Source organism: Magallana gigas, chromosome 7 (genome assembly GCF_963853765.1).
Source record: "Magallana gigas chromosome 7, xbMagGiga1.1, whole genome shotgun sequence".
Taxonomy (NCBI): domain Eukaryota; kingdom Metazoa; phylum Mollusca; class Bivalvia; order Ostreida; family Ostreidae; genus Magallana; species Magallana gigas.
In genome coordinates this window covers 49,696,564-49,723,578 of record NC_088859.1, presented here as the reverse complement: position 1 = coordinate 49,723,578, position 27,015 = coordinate 49,696,564, and the positions used below count along the sequence as shown (strand labels likewise).

The 27,015-nt window shown below is 32.3% G+C and overlaps 1 protein-coding gene across 2 annotated transcripts; it reads left to right on the top strand.

Annotated features, from left to right (window-relative positions):
- The first annotated feature begins 15,805 nt into the window (after positions 1 to 15,805).
- LOC105346174 (dexamethasone-induced Ras-related protein 1) lies at positions 15,806 to 26,125 on the top strand. 2 transcript variants are annotated; one of them, XM_034455368.2, is made up of 3 exons: positions 15,806 to 15,989; positions 24,601 to 24,959; positions 25,422 to 26,125. In XM_034455368.2, the coding sequence occupies exons 2-3, from the start codon at positions 24,701 to 24,703 to the stop codon at positions 25,970 to 25,972; spliced, it is 810 nt and encodes a 269-aa protein (XP_034311259.2). In that variant the 5' UTR covers positions 15,806 to 15,989; positions 24,601 to 24,700; the 3' UTR covers positions 25,973 to 26,125. The 2 variants fall into 2 exon arrangements, with proteins under 2 accessions (XP_034311259.2, XP_011452961.4); XM_011454659.4 differs by lacking the exon at positions 15,806 to 15,989 and having other exon boundaries at positions 24,304 to 24,959.
- Positions 26,126 to 27,015: the final 890 nt, after the last annotated feature.

The window sequence follows — 27,015 nt, the reverse complement described above, 5'->3', positions numbered from 1 at the left end:
ATACTTAGTTTGGGGTCATTGTGGCGGTTCTGTAGAGGTGCCGTTTCGTGATTTCGCGTTATTAAAAGAGTAAAATACATTGGTAGAAAGACCCTTCTCTAGTAGCAATTATCGAAAATACCTTCCTAATCGAAACAAAACTGGCCTACTATTTTTACATTTCAATTAACCGTTGGCATTCAATCTTAAATCTTTACGAAAAATAGATTTTCTCCCATTTTTATGGTTTAAAGAGAGTTTTAAAAATAATATCCAGACGACGCTATTGTCTTGATGTAATTTAAAAGTCTTAAACAAAATGTTTGATGTGTTCTCAACAAAGAACTCATTAATGATTTTATAACGATTTTTGAAAATGCAATTAATTTTCTCAAGTATGAATACGATTGTATCTTACATGTGGTCGTATTTGTTTTTACATAGAAACATCATCAGGTCCCGCAAAATAATTGATAATTCTGGGTGTAGCTTGAAAACTAATTATTAGATAAGATTAAAACCAAGTTTTGTTTTATCAAAAGAAGAAAAAACCATGTACCTTGCAGGGTTACACTTATGTAACGCTTTAATGCCTTTACATGGTTTAATACGTGCAAGAATAAGATCAGTTTATAAATACATGATTGTATCTTTATCATTTTTCATTTAATGACACAAGAATAAGACCAGTTTATAAATACATGTATCTTTATTATTTTTTTTATTTAATGACGCAAGAATAAGATCAGTTTATAAATACATGTATCTTTATTATTTTCATTAAATAGTAAATTACATTTGATCTCTCTGAGGTACAGGATGTTCACCATGTTTTGTTTTGTATTATCAAGATTTTTACTATATCTATTCTATTCAAACTGATATTTTAAAAAATTGGAAAGCTAGCAAATACTAGAATAGCGCGTTCATCTAATTTTTAAGATAAATTTTTCCTTGATTAGTATTATTTCTGGAATCCATTGCTTACTAAACAATATAGCATCATGACAGTGCATAACAAGGAAAACTCTACAAAAAATTAAATTATGAAAAAGTTTTTTTTATTATTATTTTCTAATCTTAGAGTATACAATGTAAATAATTAAATTTTTCTGCATATTTTTTCCCAGTGTTCCTTCTTTAAGTTATTTTTAGCGAAAAAAAAAATATATCGAAGAGAATCTTAGCAATAAACACTCCCATAAAACAGAAAATTAACATTATGTCATAATCATATATCTATTTACCTAGTTTTAAAGACAACTTGTGTTTTATGAACTACGACGCTTTGAAAGCCTTTCCACCAAGCACCCCTTGCAAATTCAAAAAAAAATTAAAAAAAAAAGAAGAGCCGAACAGGTAGAAACTACGGAAGCGTATTAGTGCCACATATACACTTCACATCTTTTTATTTTCTACACTTTAAAGAGTAAATTTTACACTTTAATCTGTAAAATTTACACTTTAATCTGTAAAACTCACACTTTAATGTGTAAAATTTACACTTAAATCTGTAAATTTTACACATTAATCTGTAAAATTCACATTTTAATCTGTAAAATTCACACTTTAAAGTGTAAAATTTACATTTTAAAGTGTAAAATTCACACTTTAATCTGTAAAATTTCCACTTTAATTTGTAAATTTCACACTTTAATCTGTAAATTTTACACTGTAATCTGTAAAATTCACACTTTAATCTGTATAATTCACACATTAATCTGTGAAATTCACACTTTAAAGTGTAAAATTCATACTTTAATCTGTACATTTTACACTTTAATCTGTAAAATTCACACATTAATCTGTAAAATTTACACTTTAAAGTGTAAAATTCACACTTTAATCTGTAAAATTCAGACTTTAAAGTGTAAAATTCACACTTTAATCTGTAAATTTTACACTTTAATCTGTAAAATTCACACATTAATCTGTAAAATTTACACTTTAAAGTGTAAAATTCACACTTTAATCTGTAAAATTCACACTTTAAAGCGTAAAATTCACACTTTAATCTGTAAATTTTACACTTCAATCAGTAAAATTCACACTTTAATCTGTAAATTTTACAATTTAATCTGTAAACTTTATATTTTAATGTGTAAAATTCACACTTTAAAGTGTAAAATTCACACTTTAATCTGTAAATACACTTTAATCTGTAAATTTTACACTTTAATCTGTAAAATTCACACTTTGAAGTGTAAAATTCACACTTCAATCTGTAAAATTCACACTTTAATCTGTAAATTTTACACTTTAATCTGTAAATTTTACACTTTAATGTGTAAAATTCACACTTTAAAGTGTAAAATTCACACTTTAATCTGTAAATACACTTTAATCTGTAAATTTTACACTTTATCTGTAAAATTCACTCTTTGAAGTGTAAAATTCACACTTTAATCTGTAAACTTTATACTTTAAAGTATAAAATTCACACTATAAAGTGTAAAATTCACACCTTAATCTGTAAAATTCACACTTTAATCTGTACATTTTACACTTTAGTCTGTAAAATTCACACATTTATCTGTAAAATTCACACATTAATCTGTAAAATTTACAGTTTAAAGTGTAAAATTCACAATTTAATCTGTAAAATTCACACTTTAAAGTGTAAAATTCACACTTTAATCTGTAAATTTTACACTTTAATCTGTAAAATTCACACATTTATCTGTAAAATTTACACTTTAAAGTGTAAAATTCACACTTTAATCTGTAAAATTCACACTTTAAAGCGTAAAATTCACACTTTAATCTGTAAATTTTACACTTCAATCTGTAAAATTCACACTTTAATCTGTAAATTATACACTATAATCTGTAAATTTTACACTTTAATGTGTAAAATTCACACTTTAATCTGTAAATTTTACACTTCAATCTGTAAAATTCACACTTTAATCTGTAAATTATACACTTCAATCTGTAAATTTTACACTTTAATGTGTAAAATTCACACTTAAAAGTGTAAAATTCACACTTAAATCTGTAAATACACTTTAATCTGTAAATTTTACACTTTAATCTGTAAAATTCACACTTTGAAGTGTAAAATTCACACTTCAATCTGTAAAATTCACACTTAAATCTGTAAATTTTACACTTTAATCTGTAAATTTTACACTTTAATGTGTAAAATTCACACTTTAATCTGTAAATACACTTTAATCTGTAAATTTCACACTTTAATCTGTAAAATTCCCACTTTGAAGTGTAAAATTCACACTTTAATCTGTTAATTTTACACTTTAATATGTAAAAACACTTTAATCTGTAAACTTTACACTTTAAAGTGTCAAATTCACACTTTAAAGTGTAAAATTCACACTTTAATCTGTAAATTTGACACTTTAAAGTGTAAAATTTACAGATTAAAGTGTAAAATTTACACTTTAAAGTGTAAAATTCACACTTTAATCTGTAAATTTTACACTTTAATCTGTAAATTGTACGCTTTAATCTGTAAAATTCACACTTTAAAGTGTAAAATATACACTTTAAACTGTAAATTTTACACTTAAAAGTGTTAAATTTACACACTATCCTGTAAAATTGACTCGTTTATACACATACATTGGAGAATATTTATCATTTTCGATGGTTTGATCGAAGCATTATGGACTGAAATATTTTAATTAGTAAATTTTTCAAACTTTGTCTTAAATACAGTGACATCATTACATAGTGATATTTAAAAAAAAAACCGTGGATTTTTCAATTAGATATAAGTGGTTTAATGCCTCGGCTTTTTTCCACATTTTTTAAGATGATTTTACAATAAAAATAACAAATAGCGTTGAATTACTGATCATTCAAAGAATATACATTATGTATCATTCTGTCTAAACCTCGATTTACCATAAGTACGTTCAGTACTTTGAGCTGTGTACGTACTACAGAAACTTGATTGAATAAAATTGTACTGTATACAAATGAATAAAATTGATGCTTTAAACTAGTAAAAGTCTTGTTTACATTTAGCAGGCTGTGTATTTGCATAAAAGTGAACAAAAAGTCAAAACCCCAAAACATTGTTACAGATAACTCTACATTTTATGTTGCGGCCACCATGTAATTATGTGGTGGCCGGCTGGCCGTCAGATAAATTAGAGGTGATCACTAGTTTTTAGTCCATTAAATTATCACTTTTTTCAGTTTTTGTGAAAATTTTAATCTGATTGAAAGAGACGAGGGAAATGGCTTGCATTATAAACAGCCCTTAGCGTTGAACATTTATTGGCCATGTGACACTGATACATTTTGTCTAAGAGAATTTAATTATAACTGTTTCAGTTTTTGAAAAATTGAATACTGTTAATGAGAACTCATTTCTCGATTGCAATGTTTATTATTAAAGCATGATCAAAGAAATGTCGGACATTTAATTAAAACGGCCATGTGGTGTTGACATAGTATATTACAGATTAATGTGTGATTTTTACAGACACATGTGTAAAACATACAGATTAAAGTGTGAAATTTACAGATTAAAGTGTAAAATTTACAGATTAAAGTGTGAATTTTACAGATTAAAGTGTGAATTTTACACTTTAAAGTGTGAATATTACAGATTAAAGTGTAAAATTTACAGATTAAAGTGTGAAATTTACAGATTAAAGTGTAAAATTTACAGATTAAAGTGTGAATTTTACAGATTAAAGTGTAAAATTTACAGATTAAAGTGTAAAATTTACAGATTAAAGTGTGAATTTTACACTTTAAAGTGTGAATTTTACAGATTAAAGTGTGAATTTTACAGATTAAAGTGTGAATTTTACAGATTAAAGTGTAAATTTTACAGATTAAAGAATGAATTTTACACTTTAAAGTGTGAATTTTACAGATTAATGTGTGAATTTTACATATTAATGTGTGAATTTTACAGATTAAAGTGTGAATTTTACAGATAAAAGTGTAAATTTTACAGATAAAGTGTGAATTTTACACTTTAAAGTGTGAATTTTACAGATTAATGTGTGAATTTTACAGATTAATGTGTGAATTTTACAGATTAAAGTGTGAATTTTACAGATTAAAGTGTAAATTTTACAGATTAAAGTGTGAATTTTACAGTTTAAAGTGTAAATTTTACGTATTAAAGTGTAAAATTTACAGATTAAAGTGTAAAATTTACAGATTAAAGTGTGAAATTTACAGATTAAAGTGTAAAATTTACATTTTAAAATGTAGAAAATAAAAAAATGTGAAGTGTATATGTGGCACTAATACGCTTCCGTAAGAAACGAAATTTTCAAAAAGTATTAATTAGAAATATCACACTTAGATTGTTGTTTCTGTATTTAGCATAGAGCTAGTTTTGGTTAAAAAAAATTCATCCATATAAGTACTTGTTAACCTCACTCATGTTTTGCGGAAGAATAATACAATATGATTCCGATTGGTAGTTTATTGCACCATATCATAAGTAATTATAAAATGACGTGTAATAATAGTTTATCAAATGATATTGTATCACATTCTACTATTTATCATCATCGGAAATTCACGGCCAATCTCGGCATACGCTTACTAACCGTTGGTAACTTGCTAACTTTTTCTCGTTCTCATGAATAATTTATGCCCTCTTCATATGGCCCCCACTGTCATGAAGGAAATCTGTCCAATGTTAATTATGCAACCAAAATTGTGTAGAAGATGAATGTTACTTTCTTACTGACTGTCCATTATATAAAGAACAACAAAATTCATTTTTCCATTATGTCTCAATACTTAACAAACATTTTATAATATTAACAAAAAAAGACAAATTTATCTGGTTAAGAAACGAAACGAAATCGAACGAAACGAAACGAAACCAATCGAAACGAAACGAAACCAATCGAAACCAAACGAAACCAAACGAAACGAAACCAAAAATCGAAACGAAACCAAACGGAATTTAAACAAAACTAATATCAATTTTGACTACATAAAAGTGAAAATAAATTCATTGAAATAAATTTTTGAACCATAAAATATAACTACATGTATGTTTCAGATTGCCGCTGTAAATTTTTGAGCCGATTACCCGAAATTTGCAAAAATTATATAATTATGTAAATAACTGATGTACATTCCTATACCTTTTAATGTTTCTAATTTGTTTTATTAAGTGATATTCAGACGTTTAGAGAGAGAGAGAGAGAGAGAGAGAGAGAGAGAGAGAGAGAGAGAGAGAGAGAGAGAGAGAGAGAGAGGCCTTAAACCTATCAACGACATCACATAAATATATACGCAAGTTTGGGAGAGAGAGAGAGAGAGAGAGAGAGAGAGAGAGAGAGAGAGAGAGAGAGAGAGAGAGAGAGAGAGAGATGATTATGATGATGATGATGATGATACTGATACTGAAGGGGACATTCTTTATATAGGGTGTCCAATATTTGGCGGAATATAATTTTTCAACAGGTAAGCATGGATTTGATTTAGTGCATTTCTGAATTTACCTTTTTATCTACTTATATATTTAACATTTGGGAATGTTCTTGATTTTGCGGACGCCGTTTTCCGCCAAAGACGCAAAATAGAATACACAGCCAAAGGACTAAAGACAGTTTTTTAATACGTTTACAGTATAATCATCATTATATTGCAAGTTAGTTTTGTCAAATTACGACGTCCAAATTCATGCTATACATATTTAACCAATTCTTATTATATGTTAGAAACTGGTAACCAACCAGTATACTCATACTCTAAATCACATTGTATTCGATCGTTTTATTTTTACAATATTTCAAATCGATAGAAAGAAAATTGTTGTTAGAATGTCCCCTTCATCATCATCATCATCATCATCATCATCATCATCATCATATCTATATCTCTCTCTCTCTTTCTTTCTCTCTCTCCCAAACCTGCGTATATACTTTGCAATGTGATGTCGTTGATAAGTTTTAAGGCATCTCTCTCTCTCTCTCTCTCTCTCTCTCTCTCTCTCTCTCTCTCTCTCTCTCTCTCAACGTCTGAATATCACTTAATGAAACAAATTAGAAATATTAAAAGGTATAGGAATGTACATCAGTTATTTACATAATTATATAATTTTTGCAAATTTCGGATAATCGGCTCAAAAATTTACAGCGGCAATCTGAAACATACATGTAGTTATATTTTATGGTTCAAACATTTATTTTCCTTTTATGTAGTTAAAATTGATATTAGTTTTGTTTAAATGTTGTTTGGTTTCGTTTCGATTTTTGGTTTGGTTTCGTTTCGTTTCGATTGGTTTCGTTTCGTTTCAGTTTGTTTCGTTTCGTTTCGTTCGATTTCGTTTCGTTTCGTTTCGATTTCGTTTCGCACTTTACAGGCGCCCGATGAGATACACATAAACGATATAGAACTCAATTGTATTTTATGAGACAATGTCAAATTGATATGATATCGCGTTATAAGATATGACATTATTTATATAATATGATCTTAAGTCATGAATTTGATACAATATTATCGACAAACATTTTCATCTTTTTATATTATACGTTGTTTTAAATATGATTGTATATCATGTGCTGATTTTTCAGTATACCGGTATTATATAGTTATCATATACTAGCAAATATTTTATAACTTTTTCATAATTATGATCAAGATTTATGTAGACGATAATTCAGTTATCCTTGGTTATCCATGTTATCATACTCCCCTTCTTTCTTTCCCTTTTTTGTCTCTGTTTTCAATAGCTAAAATATCTCAGTATCTGATCTATGCGAACACGGGCCTGTTATTATATGTGGAGATTTTAATACAGACATTAGAAACAAACGCAGTAGCTTGAAATCTAAACTACTAGTCGATTGCGTCATTGAACGAAACTTGCGTAATACGTTTTAATCCGATGAAGTGTTTTCGTATCAATCAAAAGATAGAATATCCCAAACTTTATTGGAATACACTTTGGTACCGGAATGGCTGAACTCGAAAATTATGTATAAAGAAATTTACTCAGAATTCAGTTATAACATTTCGGATCATTTTCCAGTATTTGCAAAAATTGACTTTGAATAAGCCTTTACACAAACTTCTTTTGATTTATCGAGAATTATGCCCAAATGGAATGTTGCAAATTCCGATAATCTGAATTCCTACAAAAACAAGTGTTACCACTATCTGTGCTTATTACAGGAAGATACATACCGCAAAAATGACATCGATCAACATCTGATGAAAATTACAGCTTCTCTGCTAACAGCATCCGACTAATATATCCCACACGAAAAGTTTAGACATTACTTCAAACCATATTGGAAAGACAGCGGTCTGGACCAAGCTCACTATGATATGAGAGACGCCCGCCGATAGTGGAAAGCTGACGGGTCACCGAGATCAAGGGAGGCACACTCGTTTGTAAACTATTAGAAGGCAAAGCGAAATTTTCGAAGATTACACCGACAGACGGCAAAACAATGGCAGTAGTCCGTATTTGATGATATCGACAAGGCAACAGATATGGACCTAGAAACGTTCTACAAGATGGCATGGAAAAACATGAAACGATCCTCGTCCAAACTCCCTAGTTCATTATTATATCAAGGCAAAATTGTGGAAAGACTATTACTCAAAACTAGCAGAGGAAAATCAGAACCCGACTAAATTCGACAAGATATTTAAACAGCATATTGACCAGCTTGTGCACGACATTGACAATAATCTCAACTCAACATTAGATTCACAAATTTCAATATCACGCAAGGAAATTCAACATCATATTAAATCATTATCCAAGGGAAAAGCACCTGGTCCAGATTTTCTCACGAACGAACATATCATTTTTTGTGGCGATAAAATTGTTGATGAACTATGTATTTTGTTTAACTCGATACTTAGACATGCACATGTTCCCGAAATGTTTAAAGTTGGAAAGGTTATTAAGTTATCAGTTTTCAAAGGTAAAAACAATAATAAAAGTAATCCTACAAATTATAGAGGTATAACTCTAACATCAGCACTTAGTAAACTGTTTGAGAAGGTTATTCTGTCTCATATTGAAAATGATTGATTAGATAGACAAATCTGTTTTCCACATCCATTACAATTTGGTTTTAGAACTGATCATGGTGCTGTCCCTGCCTGTTATAAAAGAAATCATTCGTTATTATAACAGTAGAGGATCACCGGTTTTCTGTACATTTCTTGATAACGAAAAGGCTTTTGATAGACTATGGCACAATGGTCTCTTGTATAAGTTATATGAACTTGGAATTGACAATACCTTGTAGAAAATTTTGAATAATTGGTACTATGATAGCAAATGTTTTGTATCTTTTGCTGGAGTCAATCCTGAAATCTTTAAAATATCTCACGGTGTTGGCCAAGGTAGAGTGCTCAGTGCCTTTAGGTTTCTTGTTTATATTGATGACTAATTGTCAATGGAGATTATTTTACAATCCAAATAAAAGTGTTTCTGTTGTTTTCAACAAACGATCACATTTTTCATTGAAACTTGATGTTTAACTCTTTGACAATGTGATACCCAATTGCAATGATGTTATTTATGCTTGCTTTTCTTGCAGGCTAATCTAAAAATTGATTGACTTGTAGAACGAGCTTGCAAAAACGCAAGAAGTAAAATTCATTCACTCTATCCTGTTGGCGTTAATAATTCCCAAATCAACCCAGTTGTATCTACCAAAGTATGGAAAAGAATCGTTCTTCCTTCTTCTCTTTATTCACGTGAACTTTGGACTGATCTTACAAAAAAGGACCAGTCCAAACTGGAATATACCCAACGACAATTTTCAAGAATTGTGCAAGGACTCTCGAAATACTCACCTTCTCTATCCTTTACATCGAACCTCGGCCTGTGGTCAGTAAAAGGATATATAGACAAATGCCGCCTTCTATTTCTCGGTAGACTAACGAGAGCGGACAAAACCACTGTTCATAAGAAAGTTTTCATGTTTTTATCTTCCGAGGATGTTTCAGATAAATATATTGTTTCTAAGACTATTCAAAAGACAGCAATTGAGTATGATTTGTCCCTTAATATATATACAGATTGTGTTTATAACAAAGCTTTATTTTCAAAACAAGTTGTCATGAATGTTTTTTTGAAGAGCAAACAAAATGGAAACAATTGTTGTACAGCACTCATAAAATGTCAGTATATAGAAATATTCATTGTAAATTAAAGCCAATTCATTTATGGGCAATTGTTAAAGAAAACCGTGGCCTGAGAAAATATTTTAATCGTTTTATTGCATTATTGACTATGAAAACGGTTCTTGTGTACTCACTGTAAAAGAATGGAAAACAATTTTAACATGCATATTATGCTCAATTGTTCATTATTTATGAATGAGAAAGACAAACTTTTGGAAGATTTATTAGATATTTTAGATGTATTTGAATATGTTTCTTTTGATTTGCAAGATACCGAAATCCAATATTTGGCTCTATTTTGGTGCATTACAAATACCAGTTCTGCCCTAATTACATTTGAAAAGTGGAAAAAATTATGATTTGTGTATCGAAATTCGTATTTTTATTGTGGGATCATTTTGTAATTGATTGTAGAAAAATCTAAAATTGAATTTTGTTTTCTCCTGAATTGATTGTAAATATGTTTGTATTTATGTTTATTTATCTCCTTTTGTTTTTTGTTATTTAGTTTCATGTTAAACATCATAATACTCTCCAATAATGTGGAGGAAATAAAGAATATCTTATCTTATCTTATTTGTATTATATAAATATCCATTTGTATTCTATAAATTTCATTTTTACTATAGTATTTTTAAAAAATTTCATTTGTATTATATAACTTTCGATTTGTATTCTGTAATTTTCCATTTGTATAGCATAATTTTCATTTGTGTTCTATAATTTTCCATTAGTATTGTATAGTTTTAAATTTGTATTCTATAATTTTTAAATTGTATTGTATAATTTTATATTTGTATTGTATAATTTTTAATTTGTATTGTATAATTTTATATTGACCAATCCACACTTTACAAAAGTTATGTCCCTTGGCCGCCATCTCTGGGTAAAAACCCATATATTTCTCACAGTAGCCTTTGTAGTTTAGAGGGTTGTAACTTCGTCATTTGACATTAGAAATCCGTTTCCGCTGTGAATTTTATCAAATATTTGGTTGCATAAAGAAGGGAAAAGTTGTCTTTTCCATTTTGACCTTTGGGTTGACCCCGCAAAGGGGAACAACTTTAGCAAAGTGTTGATTGGTATAATTTTGTATTTGTATTCTATAATTATAAATTACAAATAAAAAATCATACAATACAGATTGAAAATTATACAATACTAATGGAATTTTCCTATTGTATTCTATAATTTTCAATTTGTATTCTATAATTTTCGTTTGTAGTCTATAATTTTCGTTTGTATTCAATAATTTTCCATTTGCATTGTATAAATGGAAAATTATACAATACAAATTATAAATTATACAATACAATCGGAAAATTATACAACACAAATTGATATTTATACAATACAAATGGAAAAGATCGAATATTGCAACGTCTGACATGCCATACAATACAAATGAAATTTATACAATGCAAATGGAAAATTTATACAATACAAACGGAAAGTTATACAATACAAATAGAAAATTACACAATACAAATGAAATTTATTTATACAATACAAATGGAAAAGATCGAAGGTTGCAACGTTTGGCATGCCATAAGATAGAAGTAAGAAAGATAATTATTTGAAAGGCTCTGTCCTACCAATTCTTTACTTTTCTTTAATGTTATGCATTTTGTCACTTTTTCAGTTTCATTCTTTTTTTCTTAGTCTTTACGCCAGATTAATATGAAATCCCTTTTTTATACATATTTTTTTTGGGGGGGGGGGGGTCATAAAACAAGTAAACGCGTTTCATTAAATTAATTTTCATTTTTTGTTTCCTTTTTAGATATTTATTTATTTATTTTTTGGGAGCTTAATTAAAGTAACATTGCGATATCAAGGGTTTTTAAAAATAAAGAATGCCATGTTTTTACGTTGCATTACATGTGAATATTAAAGCTTGTTAAAAAAGTGTCGAGTAATACTTTTATTTCATTGAATATTGGGATTCTACCCGGTATTACCAAAACAATTAATGTATCAACAAAAATAATTTTTACTTCATTTGTGTTGAGACCTACCTTAATGGTTTATTCAGTGAACTTTATCCATACTTCAAAGAATCGAGTACATCTTTCACTGTATAACACAAGTAAAGTCTTGAACCACTGGATTTGATGTGATGGTACGATGAGCATAGAAATCTTAAAGAGGTTAATATCGCATGCTACAATTGGAATGGTGAAGTAGAGATCAAAGCTGGGATATTTTATTTTCTGTGCGATGCACAATTTAAGGTTATTAAAAGTTTCTTTTGTTTCAATGCTATATTATTACATACAGTGATGAGGTGTATAACTTTTAAATATTTTAATAACCTATTTTATTATAGTAAGTAAGTAAGTAGGTAAGTAATTGTTTATTTGAGTGTCACATGCCAATATTACAAGTAAAATTTCATATAGATACAATGCATAAATATTGGCACCCTGCCTTTAAAAGAGAATATGAGGTTATGCCCCTTTGCATAAAAAGTACATATATTAAAGCAGAATTATTAAATATCTGCACGTTTCCTTCTTTTATAAATTAAAACAAGTGTTTTAGCTGAAATATCTTGAACATTTGAGTTATTTAATAAAAAGTGTAACTTATTATTTTCATTAAAATCTTCAAAGTTTATCCAGTGTTTTTGGACTGTGAAAATAGATCAAAGCGCAAATCGCTATAAAATCCACATGTATAACTTATAAACTTATAAAAAAAATATATGATTAAAACTATGGTATATGAACCAAATAACTTTAAATTATAGTTATCTTAAATACGACCAATTAACTTTATATAAGACTAGACTTTGACCCGTGCGTGTGTCACCGTGTGCAAAATACATATTTCGAGTGACATAATGTTTCTTGATTTAGTGCTAATTATTTCTAATTAGACCTTCACCGCCGGACATTAAGATGTCACCTGTTATTGAACTAATTATATATCTTGAGTAATCCTTTAAATTAATTATCTTTTGTGTCAAGAGTAACTCTATTTATTCACTCATGTATGTTTTACCTATAAATTGGTCGTTATCCACAATGATCGTCAGTTGGAGACTGGATCTTGTATTGTCCATGCCGACTGCATAGATCGTGTAGAAACGACAAGTTTGGATCGTTAATAAATTGTTATTCGACAAACCGACTTGTGAATTTCTACCGGTCATATTTGGTGGAGAATTCCTAAGGGTAAAGATTCCCGGGGCTGCTACATATACTTTGTAGTAGTCGGATCCCAGTACATACTCACAGCAGCGAGCAATCCCCAGTCCATGGATTTCTTCTTCCCCCTAAGCCCTGCGTGGATGCATCCAGTCCGGCCGCGCTTCCCTCTACAACCGTGTGGACGTTGCGGATTAAGGCATGGATGGAACATCTGCAGCGCCGTTTCATCTCAATGTTTCAAGTGCGGTAGAAAAGGACATTATGCGCGGATGTGCAGAACTAGGAACTCCGGAGCTGCCATCAACGCCGTCTCTTCTATTCCAAATCGCACAATTGGAACGCAAACAGAAGAAGTTGGGAAAAGAAAATCGGACAGAAAACGAGCTAGGGATAAAGAACGTATTAAAAGATTCAACAAAGATCGAAGTGAAAGAAATAATTTACGCGAAATGCCATTTGCAACCGTAAATGTAAATGAAATTCACTGTGAAATGATCGAAACAGAAATCGAAAAATATAGAGAGCAGGCGTCATCCAGGAAAGCAGAAGCGGACTTTTTCAGAAACAAATGGAAACGTGACCGAAAAACCCTCGAACGTCAAATGTTGGAAAAAGACAATACCATCAAGAAACAGAGTGAAGAACTCGGTGCCCAAAAAGAAGATCTGGCGGGAGCGAGGATAAAACAAGCAGAGCTCCAAGTCGCATTGCAGGCCTTACAAGACAAACTTGAATCAATGCAATCGAAAGGAGACCAAAAAGCGTTACTCGAGAGCCCAAAAGCTTCATACCGCCCTCGTACCGCACCAAAACATCACCAAGGACAACAAAATCCCCGCTATGCTTATTCGACCCAACCATGTACCGGAAGTGCTACCGGGAATGCAAGGAGCTATCGGAAACACGAGGACGTGTTTCGGGGGGCAAGAGGGTATTGTCACCGTGTGCAAAATACATATTTCGAGTGACATAATGTTTCTTGATTTAGTGCTAATTATTTCTAATTAGACCTTCACCGCCGGACATTAAGATGTCACCTGTTATTGAACTAATTATATATCTTGAGTAATCCTTTAAATTAATTATCTTTTGTGTCAAGAGTAACTCTATTTATTCACTCATGTATGTTTTACCTATAAATTGGTCGTTATCCACAATGATCGTCAGTTGGAGACTGGACCTTGTATTGTCCATGCCGACTGCATAGATCGTGTAGAAACGACAAGTTTGGATCGTTAATAAATTGTTATTCGACATACCGACTTGTGTATTTCTACCGGTCATATTAAAAAGGTAAAGTGTTATTTAAAGACGACCCAAACATGGAGCAGGTGTTAACGTTTGGAATTTTAGATGATATATTATTAAAATGTTCCCGAATCAATGAAAAGTAAAAGCTAGTTGTACGAGTTATACCTCGTTTGTTCGTTCCTAGAAAACCGGTGTTTGCGAGGAAAAACTAAATGAAGCATAGATTTATTGCTTGAATTTTTAGAATTAACTTTTGTGATTCTGATTTTAATATAAAAAGCCTTAGGTAATCTAGGACCCACCCTAATCAGAACCAGATAAATCCTAATAAAGTTTAAAAGTACCATTAAAACTATAAACTATAGAAATGTTATTTGAGTACCTAGTAACGGTACTTATTGTCAGTAATAATTATATTACATATGGTCCAAATATAACTTTTCATTATAGTTATATAGTAAATGGGACAAAATAACTTCACTATGAAGTCATAGAAGAAAATCCATATAAAGTTTAGTCAAAGTATATTAGAGACAAAATTAAAAATTTTTAGTGAAGAATTTCATCGTTTAAAGAAATGAAGTACTGCAAGCACAGAACCGTAAACAAAGACACTATTAACTCTTTTCAACGTACAACATTGGCCAAATATAATTGGACCAGATAACTTATTGTATTCTTTTTTTTCTTAAAGAAATAAATAATTACTTCATGGTCGTGAATATTAAAGGACCAAAGAAGTATAAACTTATTGTATATGTAAAGCAAAAAATTTCAAACCACATAGTTATAATATATGAGAAAAAATAGCTTCTAATAATAGTTCTGATATATCAGGGAATAATACAATCATTGCCATTGGTTATTCTCATATATATATATATCAGGACCAAATAACTATGATCAATTATAATAGTATGTAAAAAAAAAAAACTTTTGAATTAATATCAGGTGATTTTTTTTTTGTTTTAGTACACAAGGATCAGATATTCTTAGTTGCAGTTCATTATCATCAGGCAACTCTACAGTCCAACTAACTATAACTTACTCGAAAAAACGTTTCAGATAAAAATATTTTTAAGCATATTCATTGGTTATTTTCCCAACGACCAACATCTACAATGTAGAAGAAAACTTCTGATTCATCTAATTTTTCCATATAAGGCCATTGATTGCATATGTCGTCTTTTCGATCTCTTGCATATAGTTCCGAGTTTGCTCTGTCACATTTACTGTAATGAGATATTTAATTATACATACTAGCGATGTTCACTTCCTGCGATGCATGTATCAGCCTCCACGAGCTACAACGGGATGTTGCAGTCCCACTCATTTTTGACATCTTTGGTTTCGCCGGAGGACCGCTATATTGCTATTTGATATGGATTTTCCCCCCACGAGTCTCTATTCGTTTCCTGAGACTTTGTATAAATCGTTATTTCTTTGAACCAGAATCCCCTCAGATCTTTATCAGTCCTCGGAGTTTCAGAGTAAAGCGTAAGTAATCTTTCTAACAAACTGACCAAATCCGTTATCTTTTTTACTTTGTAGAATACAAGTAATCTTTTTTTAATGAACGTTTATATTTTGAATTTGATATCTGTACAAGTGTCTAGTTGACTTGTAGGTTATTTTTTGTTGGCATGTCAAATTAATATTTGAGCTTCCTATGGAAGAGGGGGTCACATTTCATAGAAAATGTTGCCATCTGTATTGTATGAATTCGGCATACTGTAGATAATGACGATTTATGCAAACCCAATTTCGTCAAATGCGTCTCTGTGACATTACACCTCGATACATCGTCCAGATCGTTGGATTTTTGCAAGAAGTGGCATTCAATACATTTGTCACTACGTTTTTCCAAAAAGCTAGTATTTATCGTATCCGTTTAAAATAAAACATATGGGGAACAGTTATGCAGAAGTTTTAACTAAGTAATTCCAATTCATGTTTTCACTACATTGAGTACGTGATAAAGATCTAAACCTATCTTGCAAATTAAAGAGATCAAGAGCAAAATGTTTAAACAACGATATTTCCATTATTTTGATTCTTTAATACTCTTGATGTTTAACAGTTCTATGTTTTAATCTACGCGGATTTGCAAGATTAGAAGCTGTGCGTAATAAAAAAAGGTTGAGTCGTTGACTTGCTGTGACCTTGAGAGAAATCGAACATTGCCGTGTTTATTGTCACAGCCGAGGACATTTTATACGGCGCTATATCAAAACATTTTGAAATTGTTTGAGGTCCACGAGACAATGATTGCAGGCATACTCTAAAACCTGGCCTGGCCTGGCTTGGCCCCATTGGCCTGGCCTGGCCTCAAAGTTGGCCTGGCCTCATTTTTGGCCTCAAAATTGGCCTGGCCCTAAATTTTGGCCTGGCCTCAAAAATTGGCCTGGCCTCTAACTTGGCCTCTTAAAAAAATTTTGGCCTCAAAATTTTAAAATTTCTTTTTTTCTCCTTTTCTTAGATTTAGATTGAATTTTTATTGATTTCTTTTAGAAATTGAATATTTTTAAGGAATAATCATATGAAAAAATATATAAGACAAGATGACCGATTTTTCAAGTTGAATAACTTTAATCCATGTCTAAACACACAAAAAATACCTATGACATGCATATACAGCACTGCTCTTATTATAAGGAATAGATTTTGCAAATACTAAAGCGATTAAGTTGCCACTCCCATCTCCCATTTTAAATTTAAACATCATTTTAAGAGACTGACCTGGTTGATATCCAAAACATTTGTAAACTCGTACATAGCATTTAATTGTTATCACTGTGTAATGCACTTTAAAATTTGCTGTTTGTTTACATTACCTGTCAACACCAATCGAGCCCAAATCCCCCCCCCCCCCCCCCCCAGCAGCAATTCTGTCCCTAATCTGCTACATTAAGGTCAGATTCATTGCCTATCCTGTCGTTTAACATTTCACATGTCTAATTTAATTAATGGCATTTGTGAACGACTGCAACATTGCATCCTTCGATAGCTTGACTCGGTGATGTTCATTAATCATCACCTCCTGATTATAGAATAGAGTTTCTTGTATGTGTTGCTTGTATATTTAGGAAATAATTGTTCTCCTATGGGGAATTTTCATTATCAGAATTTTAACAAAGCAGAACATTTTGTGATTTTTGATGTTGGTTAGAATAAACAAATATTGGCCTCCTTCCATTACTTTTTTCTCAAACAAGTCATTGGTAAAAGAAGAGTTACATAGATATTGTCCAATCCTGAGAGCAGTTTATCTAAATACATTGCAAAAACATGCCATGGTTATACATTGACAGGGCAAAATCATATTCTTAAGTTCTTAAGAATTTAAATCAGACTGAATAAAACTCTGTTAGAATTGATTACTCAACATACTTGTAGTCATAGATATATATTGTTAGTACTATATTTTCAATTGTATCTATTATTATTAATACACTATCACTTTAAGACACTATAGCCACCAAACAGGATGTTTAATGTGCATTGAAAATAAATCAATAAAAAATTCATAAAAGCATCAAATATGTAAAGAAAATATAAAAATAAATTTGAGGCCAAAAATTTTTGTAGAAGCCAAATTTGAGGCCAGGCCAATTTTTGAGGCCAGGCCAAAATTTGGGGCCAGGCCAATTTTGAGGCCAAAAGTGAGGCCTGGCCAACTTTGAGGCCAGGCCAGGCCAATGGGGCCAAGCCAGGCCAGGCCAGGTTTTAGAGTATGCCATGATTGCACCCTCATTCCGACAAAACACTGATCAGTAATTGTCTGACTTCTACACTACTTCCGGTAAAAGAAGACACATGTCAATCAAGCAAGCAGACAAGATATGGCTATTTTCATAAGCTAATTAAAGAAAAAAAAGAACTCTTTCTGGTTTTACTACAACATATATTTTCAATTTCAGCAGAGAAAAAAACTCAAAATAAATTGTTTGAACGATATCTTAAACTAATGCAACCCTGTTCCTACGCAAAGTTACAGCCTATATCTTCACAAAGACCTAATCTTAAACAGGTGTATAATCACACCTAGTTGATCACAAAACGTTGATTGAGACTGTATCTGGACAGGTATTGAAATATTTGCCGTCTGGCAATCTTTTATTCAACACTGAAGGACAATCAATTCCCCATCTTGATCAATAGCCGCCCGAGTGTGGTACGTCTTTTTTGTAACCACCTTATACTCTTTATAAGAATATTTTTATGCAATACTACTTTAAAATGTCTATTGGCCCAACGTCTCAAAAGTATAGTACATAGTTTATGAAAACAATCAGCTGATTCGATTACTAGAGCTGTACTTGATTCTTCCCAACTCGTTCCCAACGCCTCTCTGCTCTTCCTATAGGCACTTTAAGTTCGATTTTATAGCACATTAACACATCCGTTCTTTTCTTTTGAACGACAGAAGGCAATTACTTGACCGCATCATTCCTGGCAAATATGTTGGTCCTGATTGGCTAACTAAAATATTAGTATGAAGAACTAAAAACAGATTATCCAACTTTTTTTACATTGTAACTCCATGATCTGAAATTTCCTGATATAGAAACTACATTTAACAAGTGAAATTTCTGTGAGCAAATTGATGCTTATTTCTGGGATATTAAGTAATATGGTCTCGTTTGGATGACAAATACAAAAATATATATGTACAATCCTCTGTCAAAAAGTGACAGTCTAAAAACGTTTGAGCTTGTACGAAAAACAAAAATCAAGGTTTGTCAGCGAAAAGACATCACTTTTTCGTTCCTTTTACTTTCAAAGTCTTTAGTTACAAACTGATTACTGCTTCCTTTCGTGAAAAGTACTCATTATCTTCCGATGTGTCATCTGAAGGAAGGGGAGATCTGGAGAACGCAGTGTTGTGACAGGAACGGGGAAGGGTAGACGGATAAGGCACGGATTTGTAGAACTGTTGTGGAACCGAACAGACATTGAACGATTGTCTTGGAGCTGGAATTGATGAAAATACATGGTTTCTTTGTCTATGTAAAGTCATCAAGGTCGTCCATACTGTGAGCAGTAGATCTTGGTGTCAGGTGTAGGCCGTTATTGGTTATGTTTCCAACCTTTTCTAGAGGTCAAAGCCTGGAAGCATCCCAATATATAGTTTAAGTATCTTTAAATGTTTCTACGTGATTTTCTTTTATATTAAACTTCATGAAATACGCTTGCTATTCTGGCTTCTGTCAAATTTTATAATGTTTTGTTTTTGATCTGATAGCAACATGTATTAAACTGGGATGTGTTTTGTTTGGGTTTTGTTTTTGGGGGTTTTTTTTTTTTTGGGGGGGGGGGTGTTTTTTATTGTTTTGTTTTTTTGGGTTGTTTTTTGGGGTTTTTTTTTTGTTGGGGGGGGGGGGTTGTTTCTTGTGTTGTTTGTTGGTGTTTTTTTTTAAAACAAGAGCCATGAATACAAAATCGATGTTAATTTCTTAAAGTACATGAATATAAATCTGCTCTCCTCATTTCCCTCAACATTACTCGCACAATCATAATACGATGTCAAAGATAATTATTCACGAAACATACGGAGAGAAAAGTTAAAAAAGACTGTGTAATCGATATTCAAATGACATTCGATATTCAATCATATATATGAAGAAACAAATTACTTGATTGTTTTATTCATTATCATAAGCCTGTTATTTCCCGTTTCGTATCAATTTGATGCCGAGTGGAACCAAAGGTATTCATAAAAATTGTTATTTGATACAATATGTAAAAGCATTTCTTCAATTACAAGTTGTTTTGGTGTCCCATGGCTACCAGAAAGGTTGAGCTGGCGCACCATCAAACACGCGAATTGTGTTTATGATTAGTCTGTACAAAAATTCTGATTTTAAATATCAATGATAAATGTAGAAGAATCCGCTGAAGGCGAGACAGAGATTAAGTCATAACAACAATGAGCGGAGCAGCTCTCCAGTCCCAGATTCTAGGTCTGAAATGTTTGTGTAAAACACAAACTTGGCTGATTAGATTGTCGATCAGTCGGTGTTAATTTTATCAAAAACTAGTATTTGCACTAATTCCGTAAAACAAGATTATGTTGTCAAATCAGGAAGGAAGCTAGCTCCAAAGTACACGAGCTCTCTTGATGTGTCCCAGGAGGGGCTTCGTCGTTTGTTTGACGATATGCATTTTTAATCTGTGCAGTAATGTCAACTGAGATTCAATTATAGGTTGTCAACGGGCCATGAAATATAAACTTGTTGTCTTTTACACCGACGTTTTAAAGACGTCTCTGTTGGGTTAAAGCATGTTTTACATATTTAAATTGTTGCCGATGTTAAACATTCTTCTTGATGTGCAATTTCATTATTTTTGCTGTTCTTGTAGAACAAAAATCATGCATTTCTTAAAGTTTACGATGAATTGTACTTCAGCTTAAAGAGAGTGGCTGGTCAATAAGTCATATAACCAACATTAGTTTTTCAGAAGTTTCTTTAGCATCAATTTAGCAAATGATTTTATTTACATATTTTCACAAACCTTCATATTTTAAAGCTGATGGTATTCTTTTTTTTCCATAATTCCTAATTTTCATCGTAGGCACTTCATCTGGAATGCAACGAGATGTTTTTCATTTTATGTTTTCTTCCCATAATAGTGTGTCCTTTTGTTGATTCCTTTTGTTTCTTCTTTACTATTCTTTTTCTGCTCTATAGTCTTCATATTCTTTGGAATACCCTTCTTGGTTTTTTAAATATATTTTCAATACTACCTTTTATGTCTACCATAGTAACTTATTATTTTAATAATTGGAATCCTTAGGTTGCTCAATTTTTACTGTTATGGAATAATTATTTCTGTTTTAATCAGTCCTCAGCTATTTACATTCTTTGCATCTATCTTTGACTTTATTCTTGCTGGTGTAAATTACCTGGTCTTTTCACTCACATATTGAAACTTTGATATAAACAAAACAATTAAATCTGTGGATTGAAAGTCTTCTTAGGATGATCAAAGTCCAATCTTCCATATATTTCACTTTGACATCGTCCCTTGTTTTCATCACCCAGTCTACCTTAAGGAGGAAAGGAAACACAGACATTATCCCGGTCGTTACCAACAACTACTCTGATATTTCATTTTCATTAATAAATTCGATGACTCCACGCTTAGATTTTCTTAATACGGTTCATAATCGTTCTGCATAACAGCTGATCACTGAGTAGATAGCAGTCATTCCACGCCAGTCCTTACATCTCTTTTATCACTGTTCTATTTTACCACGAGGCTCTGTTTCCTTGTTTTTCAATAGGTCTCTGCCTCCCAACTCTGTTACATATTTTCACTTCTCTAGTTGTGTTAGTTTCTATGTCTACTTTCAATGGTTCATTTTTTTTTTACTCCTGCTATCACTCTTATTGTTCATTTAGTTCTCCATCATATCACCTCACTGTTGATCTTCACCCATAGATGTCTTTAACTTCTTCTGTCTTCTCGGTTTCATTTTGTGAGTCGATTTTGTCTTTCCCGTCCAAAACCTAATAGAAAGGCCTGTTTATTTTCTAATCCTATCATCTTTAACTGTTTTCAGTCCCCGTTCTTATCTAACACTCTACCAGATTGATTTCTTTTCAACACCTACCATCGTTATGATATGCAATTCCTTAATTTCATTTTCAGTAGCCTTTTCTGCATCTGCAACTCTTTTTTCCATCCATTTTTTTTTTCGTTCTCAGTAGCCCTTTTTTGCTTTTCTGTGTTTTATTCTTTACTCCCCTCTTAACTTCTATTTAAATTAATCTGATGTTGCATTCTCTACCTTTTCTCTTTAAATTGATCTGATTTTGCATTCTCTAGCTTTTCTATTATTATTATTTATTTATTTTTTTGGCCCTTGCCAAATTTCTTGGGTTTTTGTTTTGTACAATGTAGGTAAGAAAGTCATTACCCATTATCATTTTTCTCCCTTTTCGTGCTTTGTTAGAACTTCTTCTTAGCTGGTGTTTTTCTCTTTCTCACGAATATATAACACCATATAATTACAGTTGCATTTTGTTTTTGAAGTCCTTTTTCCCGTCATAATCTGTCACATCTCTTGGTGCCTTTGTGCTTAGATCTCTTGGTACTTAAAGACATTACTCTCTTGTGTTTGGATTTCTAAGTGCTTCAAATAGTATATACTACAATAGTGCCTTTTGAGTTAATTAAAAAATTATTTAAAATTGCCAGCTCCTCTTATTACAACTTACCATTATTTACATGTACAGCTCACTCGCCACTTTCTACCTGATTACTATTATGTAAGCTTCCATCACTTTTCACACCCTTTATTTATACCTCTGTCAGTGAGCATACATTCCATCAGCCGACAGTTGGATATTCTTTTGGCGTTTTGGTCTTTTTTCCCGAACCTGAAAAACAAAGAATAAAACGGCAAAATATCAAAACACGCTGAAGTTTTTAAAGGACAAAACCATCCATTGACTAGCGCTGTCAAATTGTGTGACAGCAAAACTATACAGATTAGAAATTCGAAACTTTGTAATTTTACAAAGGTCGTGTTAAAATATGTTCAGTTCTTTTAATTTGCTTTTATATTCATATTTATTATTGTGCATGATTTCAAACACTATTAAATGTAATGAATTTACTATGTCTAGAGTTCAATTGACAAATGCTCCGGGCTTGGACAAAGTGTTAGAATGCGCAGCGACACTTCTCCAACCTTATACCGATTTCTGCATGTGTAGTTTTAATTATGCTTCAAGACAAGCTTCTCAAGAAAACCTGGTGGATACAAGCACACTGGATCTAATTATTGTTTAGATCAAGTCATGACAGCAAAATATTGGACCCTGATCGTGATTTTCATTAATGCGCTACGCACATTGATGAAAATTTCCGTCTAATTTTCCCCCTTTGATGTCTTGATCAAAAAAGTGTATTTGAAAAAAGTTTTTTGATTTAATCCTTACAGTTTTATTTGTTTTCTTTTTTTTACTTTAACACAAAAATTTACGTTTCTCTTGTCCAAATGTTGATTTTATCATGTTTAGGGGTGTGTATGAATACACATTAGGCTTACATAATAGTCTTGTGAGAAAGATGATATTTCTTTAGACATACATGTACACAAAGGTAGGCATTTGCTTCATGGAAACCAACGTAACTATACTTGTTGTGGTATCAGTGAGGTGCGTCTCTACAGTACTGTATTTACACCGATAATATTGTTGGGGTTTATTTTTATTTTTACTTTTTTTTGGGGGGGGGGGTTGGGGTTGGGGGGATGATGTTTATAGTGGAAAAGATTTAGAAACATTTTGCCCTCCGGCAATGCAGATTTTTTTAAAATCACCATAGCACTAATTTCTGCTCGTATCGAATTAATTCCCGTAACCTTGCACCTGATTTTTTTTTGGGGGGGGGGGGGGGGGGATCAATTAAGGTTTAGTAATAAACTTTTGGATGGGATAAGAAGACCATAATGCATAATAATGTGATAAACTAGGTACCTCTACTTACACTAGTGTGATAATTGGATACAGTTTATACTCGACATATTTTTTCAGCTTTGTGACCGGGAAAGATCCACGTATTTTATATTAATAACATAAGGAGGACTGATCTGTCGCACATTGTTTACACTCGCGCAAATTTTTGCAGTGAATTGCTATTGATGAAACAATTTAGGTAAAAAAAATTGTTCCCGACACGTGAAATTATTGGTCAAGTTATATGTCTATCATAAAATCTTACGATACGCACATTGATAATAATCAACCTAAACGCTCGATGTAGTCCGTGGATTTATGAGAGCAAAAAGCCGATATGACAATTGTCAATCAAGGCAATGGCGGCTTCTGTTCGGAGACCCTCGGACTCAGTCCACGCCCAGTCGCTACCGCCAGGCAATTGACTTGATAAAACCAAGATTTGTATTCGCTCAGCGCGTATTGATCACTCTACTTAATACGGCATGCAAATTAACTGATTCTTTTTCTCCTTGATCTTCATTCTACCACTCGTTATGTTTGCTTTGATCCCGGTCTAACACAGAGAGGCGATGTAATGGCCAGTTTAAGTACTTCTGCTCGGTGTTTGCTGTAATGGGATCTTTTATATTTTGCAGAAGATTATGGAGGTGGAATCCAGAGCGCGCGGAACCTTTTGAGAACGAGGAGCAAAGGCCTTGCTCGTGCTGGTCCCCAGAGGTGACACCCTCCACTAAAATGGCCTTGATAGAGCAAGGGGACACGGCGGCGCCCGAGAACTGCCAGAGACTTGTCATACTGGGCTCCAGTAAAGTGGGCAAGACCTCGCTGGTGTCGCGATTTCTGAACAATAAGTTTGATGACGGATACACGCCAACCATTGAGGACTTTCACAGGAAGATTTACCGTATCAAAGGAGAGGCATACCGTCTGGACATTCTTGATACTTCCGGCAACCATCCGTTTCCCGCCATGAGGAGATTGTCTATTATTACAGGTAGGGTTTTTCAATATATTTTTTTAATTTCAAATGTTTACCGTCAGCCTGTTGTTACCCGTACTTTCCATCAAATCATGACAACGATTTTAAATGCGACAAAGAAATTCTTGAAAAGAAGTTGAACAGCAGATTGTCAAATAATATGATATTTATTTGAGCGCTACAATTTAAATTACACTTTAGTACTAGCGAGTCGTTTTCTGTATCTTGTAGAAGCCTTAAATATAGCAATTATGTTAATGAAGCAGATTTTGCGCTTTGATTTGCGAAACTTGTATGTATAGCAGAGGAAAATACAGAAGATATTATAGTAAACGAAGAATGGGAGGGCTTTCCAATTGTGATATCTGTCATTTACAGATATTAAGATACGTGTTCGTGTTTTATCCAAAGACATTCGCTGTATTTCTCCGTAAGATTATTCCACTTCTTGTAACGGTGGCACTTTTTTGTCTTTAGGTGACTTGTTTCTTCTGGTGTACAGCATCGATAACAGAGAATCTTTTGAAGAAGTTGAACGTCTCTGTCAGCAAATACAAGAATGCAAGACGCAGTGTAGAACTCAAACAGGGGAACGTCGCCGGAAGTTCGGAATCCCCATCGTTGTCGTTGGCAACAAGTGTGACCGGGAGAAATCGCGCGTGATAGACCCTTCCGAAGCACTACATCTAACCGAAGTGTACGAGAACTGCCAGTTTATAGAAGCGTCTGCGAAGAAAAACATTAACATCGAAGAATCTTTTACTAGAATTTTTGACCTGGGCAACCTTCCGCTTGAAATGAGTCCATCCCTACATCGGAAGGTGCATCCTTTTTACGTTAGCGGAAGTTCGTCACCGACCGGAAGAAGGGGTATGTCCATCAGGAGAAAAATGTCCGATGCATGTGGGACGATTGCCCCAAACGTCAGGCGACCAAGCATCCGAACAGATCTCATGGTTGCCCAGATGAGAACCAAAACGTCCGCCATTTCCAAAGCCGATGTAAAGGATAAATGTGTTATTCAGTGATTGCTTTATCAATCTGACAAGATTGTCTCTAACGTTTTGCCAACAGTTCATCTATACGCATTCTTGTGTAAAATGGTTTTGATACCTCTGATATTTTTATGAATAATTAGAAAATATATCAATTTGAGATTGATTAAATTCCTTCCAACAAAAGCAAGAACAAATGTATTTTAACATATAGTATCCATTTTGGAATAGTAAGGACTTTGGTTTTTTTTTTTATCTCAACGTCGTCACTCTTACTGCAACCAATGAAATGCAAACGTATCCTCTCATGTTGACTGCAAATTAATGATGTTGGATTCAAATGCAAATAATTGGTAATTGCGCAGACAGTTGTCATTATTTCTGAAATCGAAGAAATTGCTTTTAAGACAAGTCCTAATTTGATTAATAGAACAAAATTCAAGCGTCACTCTCAACTTTTATAAACCAGGCTTTGATTGTTTGGTCTGGACCAAATTGCCTAAATCAATCAGCGCTCTACGACATTTAATTGAAAGAATAGCTGTTTGCCGAAGAACACACGTTAAACAAGGCAAATTAATTCATCTCTTTGTCACAAGACAAGCAATAAGCATGGCGTCGGGGATTTCCGAGGTAACGACTTCTTCAGGTTTACCGCTCGCTTGACATCAATAAATAAATTATCATTCGAACACGAAGAAAGACATTGCGAGGGGTTTAAGGAAAAAAACATGTTCATTGTATGAGTTCATCGCCTGATGAGCTGCGGTCATGTGACACGGAGGCTTTATTAATACGTTATTGCAGGAAAAGTAACAGGTTCCTCCTGAGATAATTTAATATTTACGTACAAACTACTCGCCATAGGCTACACAGTGAGCACCTTTCAACAGGCTCTATACGTTTTGTGCACGAAATAAAATCAATATATTCCAACTAGACGTTTTTTTTCAAGGAATATTGCAGATTAAAGAATAATTAATTATCTATTTAGAGTTTTTGTGTATTTTGGTGAAAATCCGAGAAGCAATTACGAAAATTGACTGCAATGTGATATGGATACAAATGTAATATTA

Bases quoted from the DNA above. Each gene is read 5' to 3' on its own strand.
- LOC105346174 (XM_011454659.4), top strand. From the start codon at position 24,578: ATGGGATCTTTTATATTTTGCAGAAGATTATGGAGGTGGAATCCAGAG. The intron at 24,960-25,421 runs GTAGGGTTTTTC...TTTTGTCTTTAG, and splicing joins GAGATTGTCTATTATTACAG to GTGACTTGTTTCTTCTGGTG.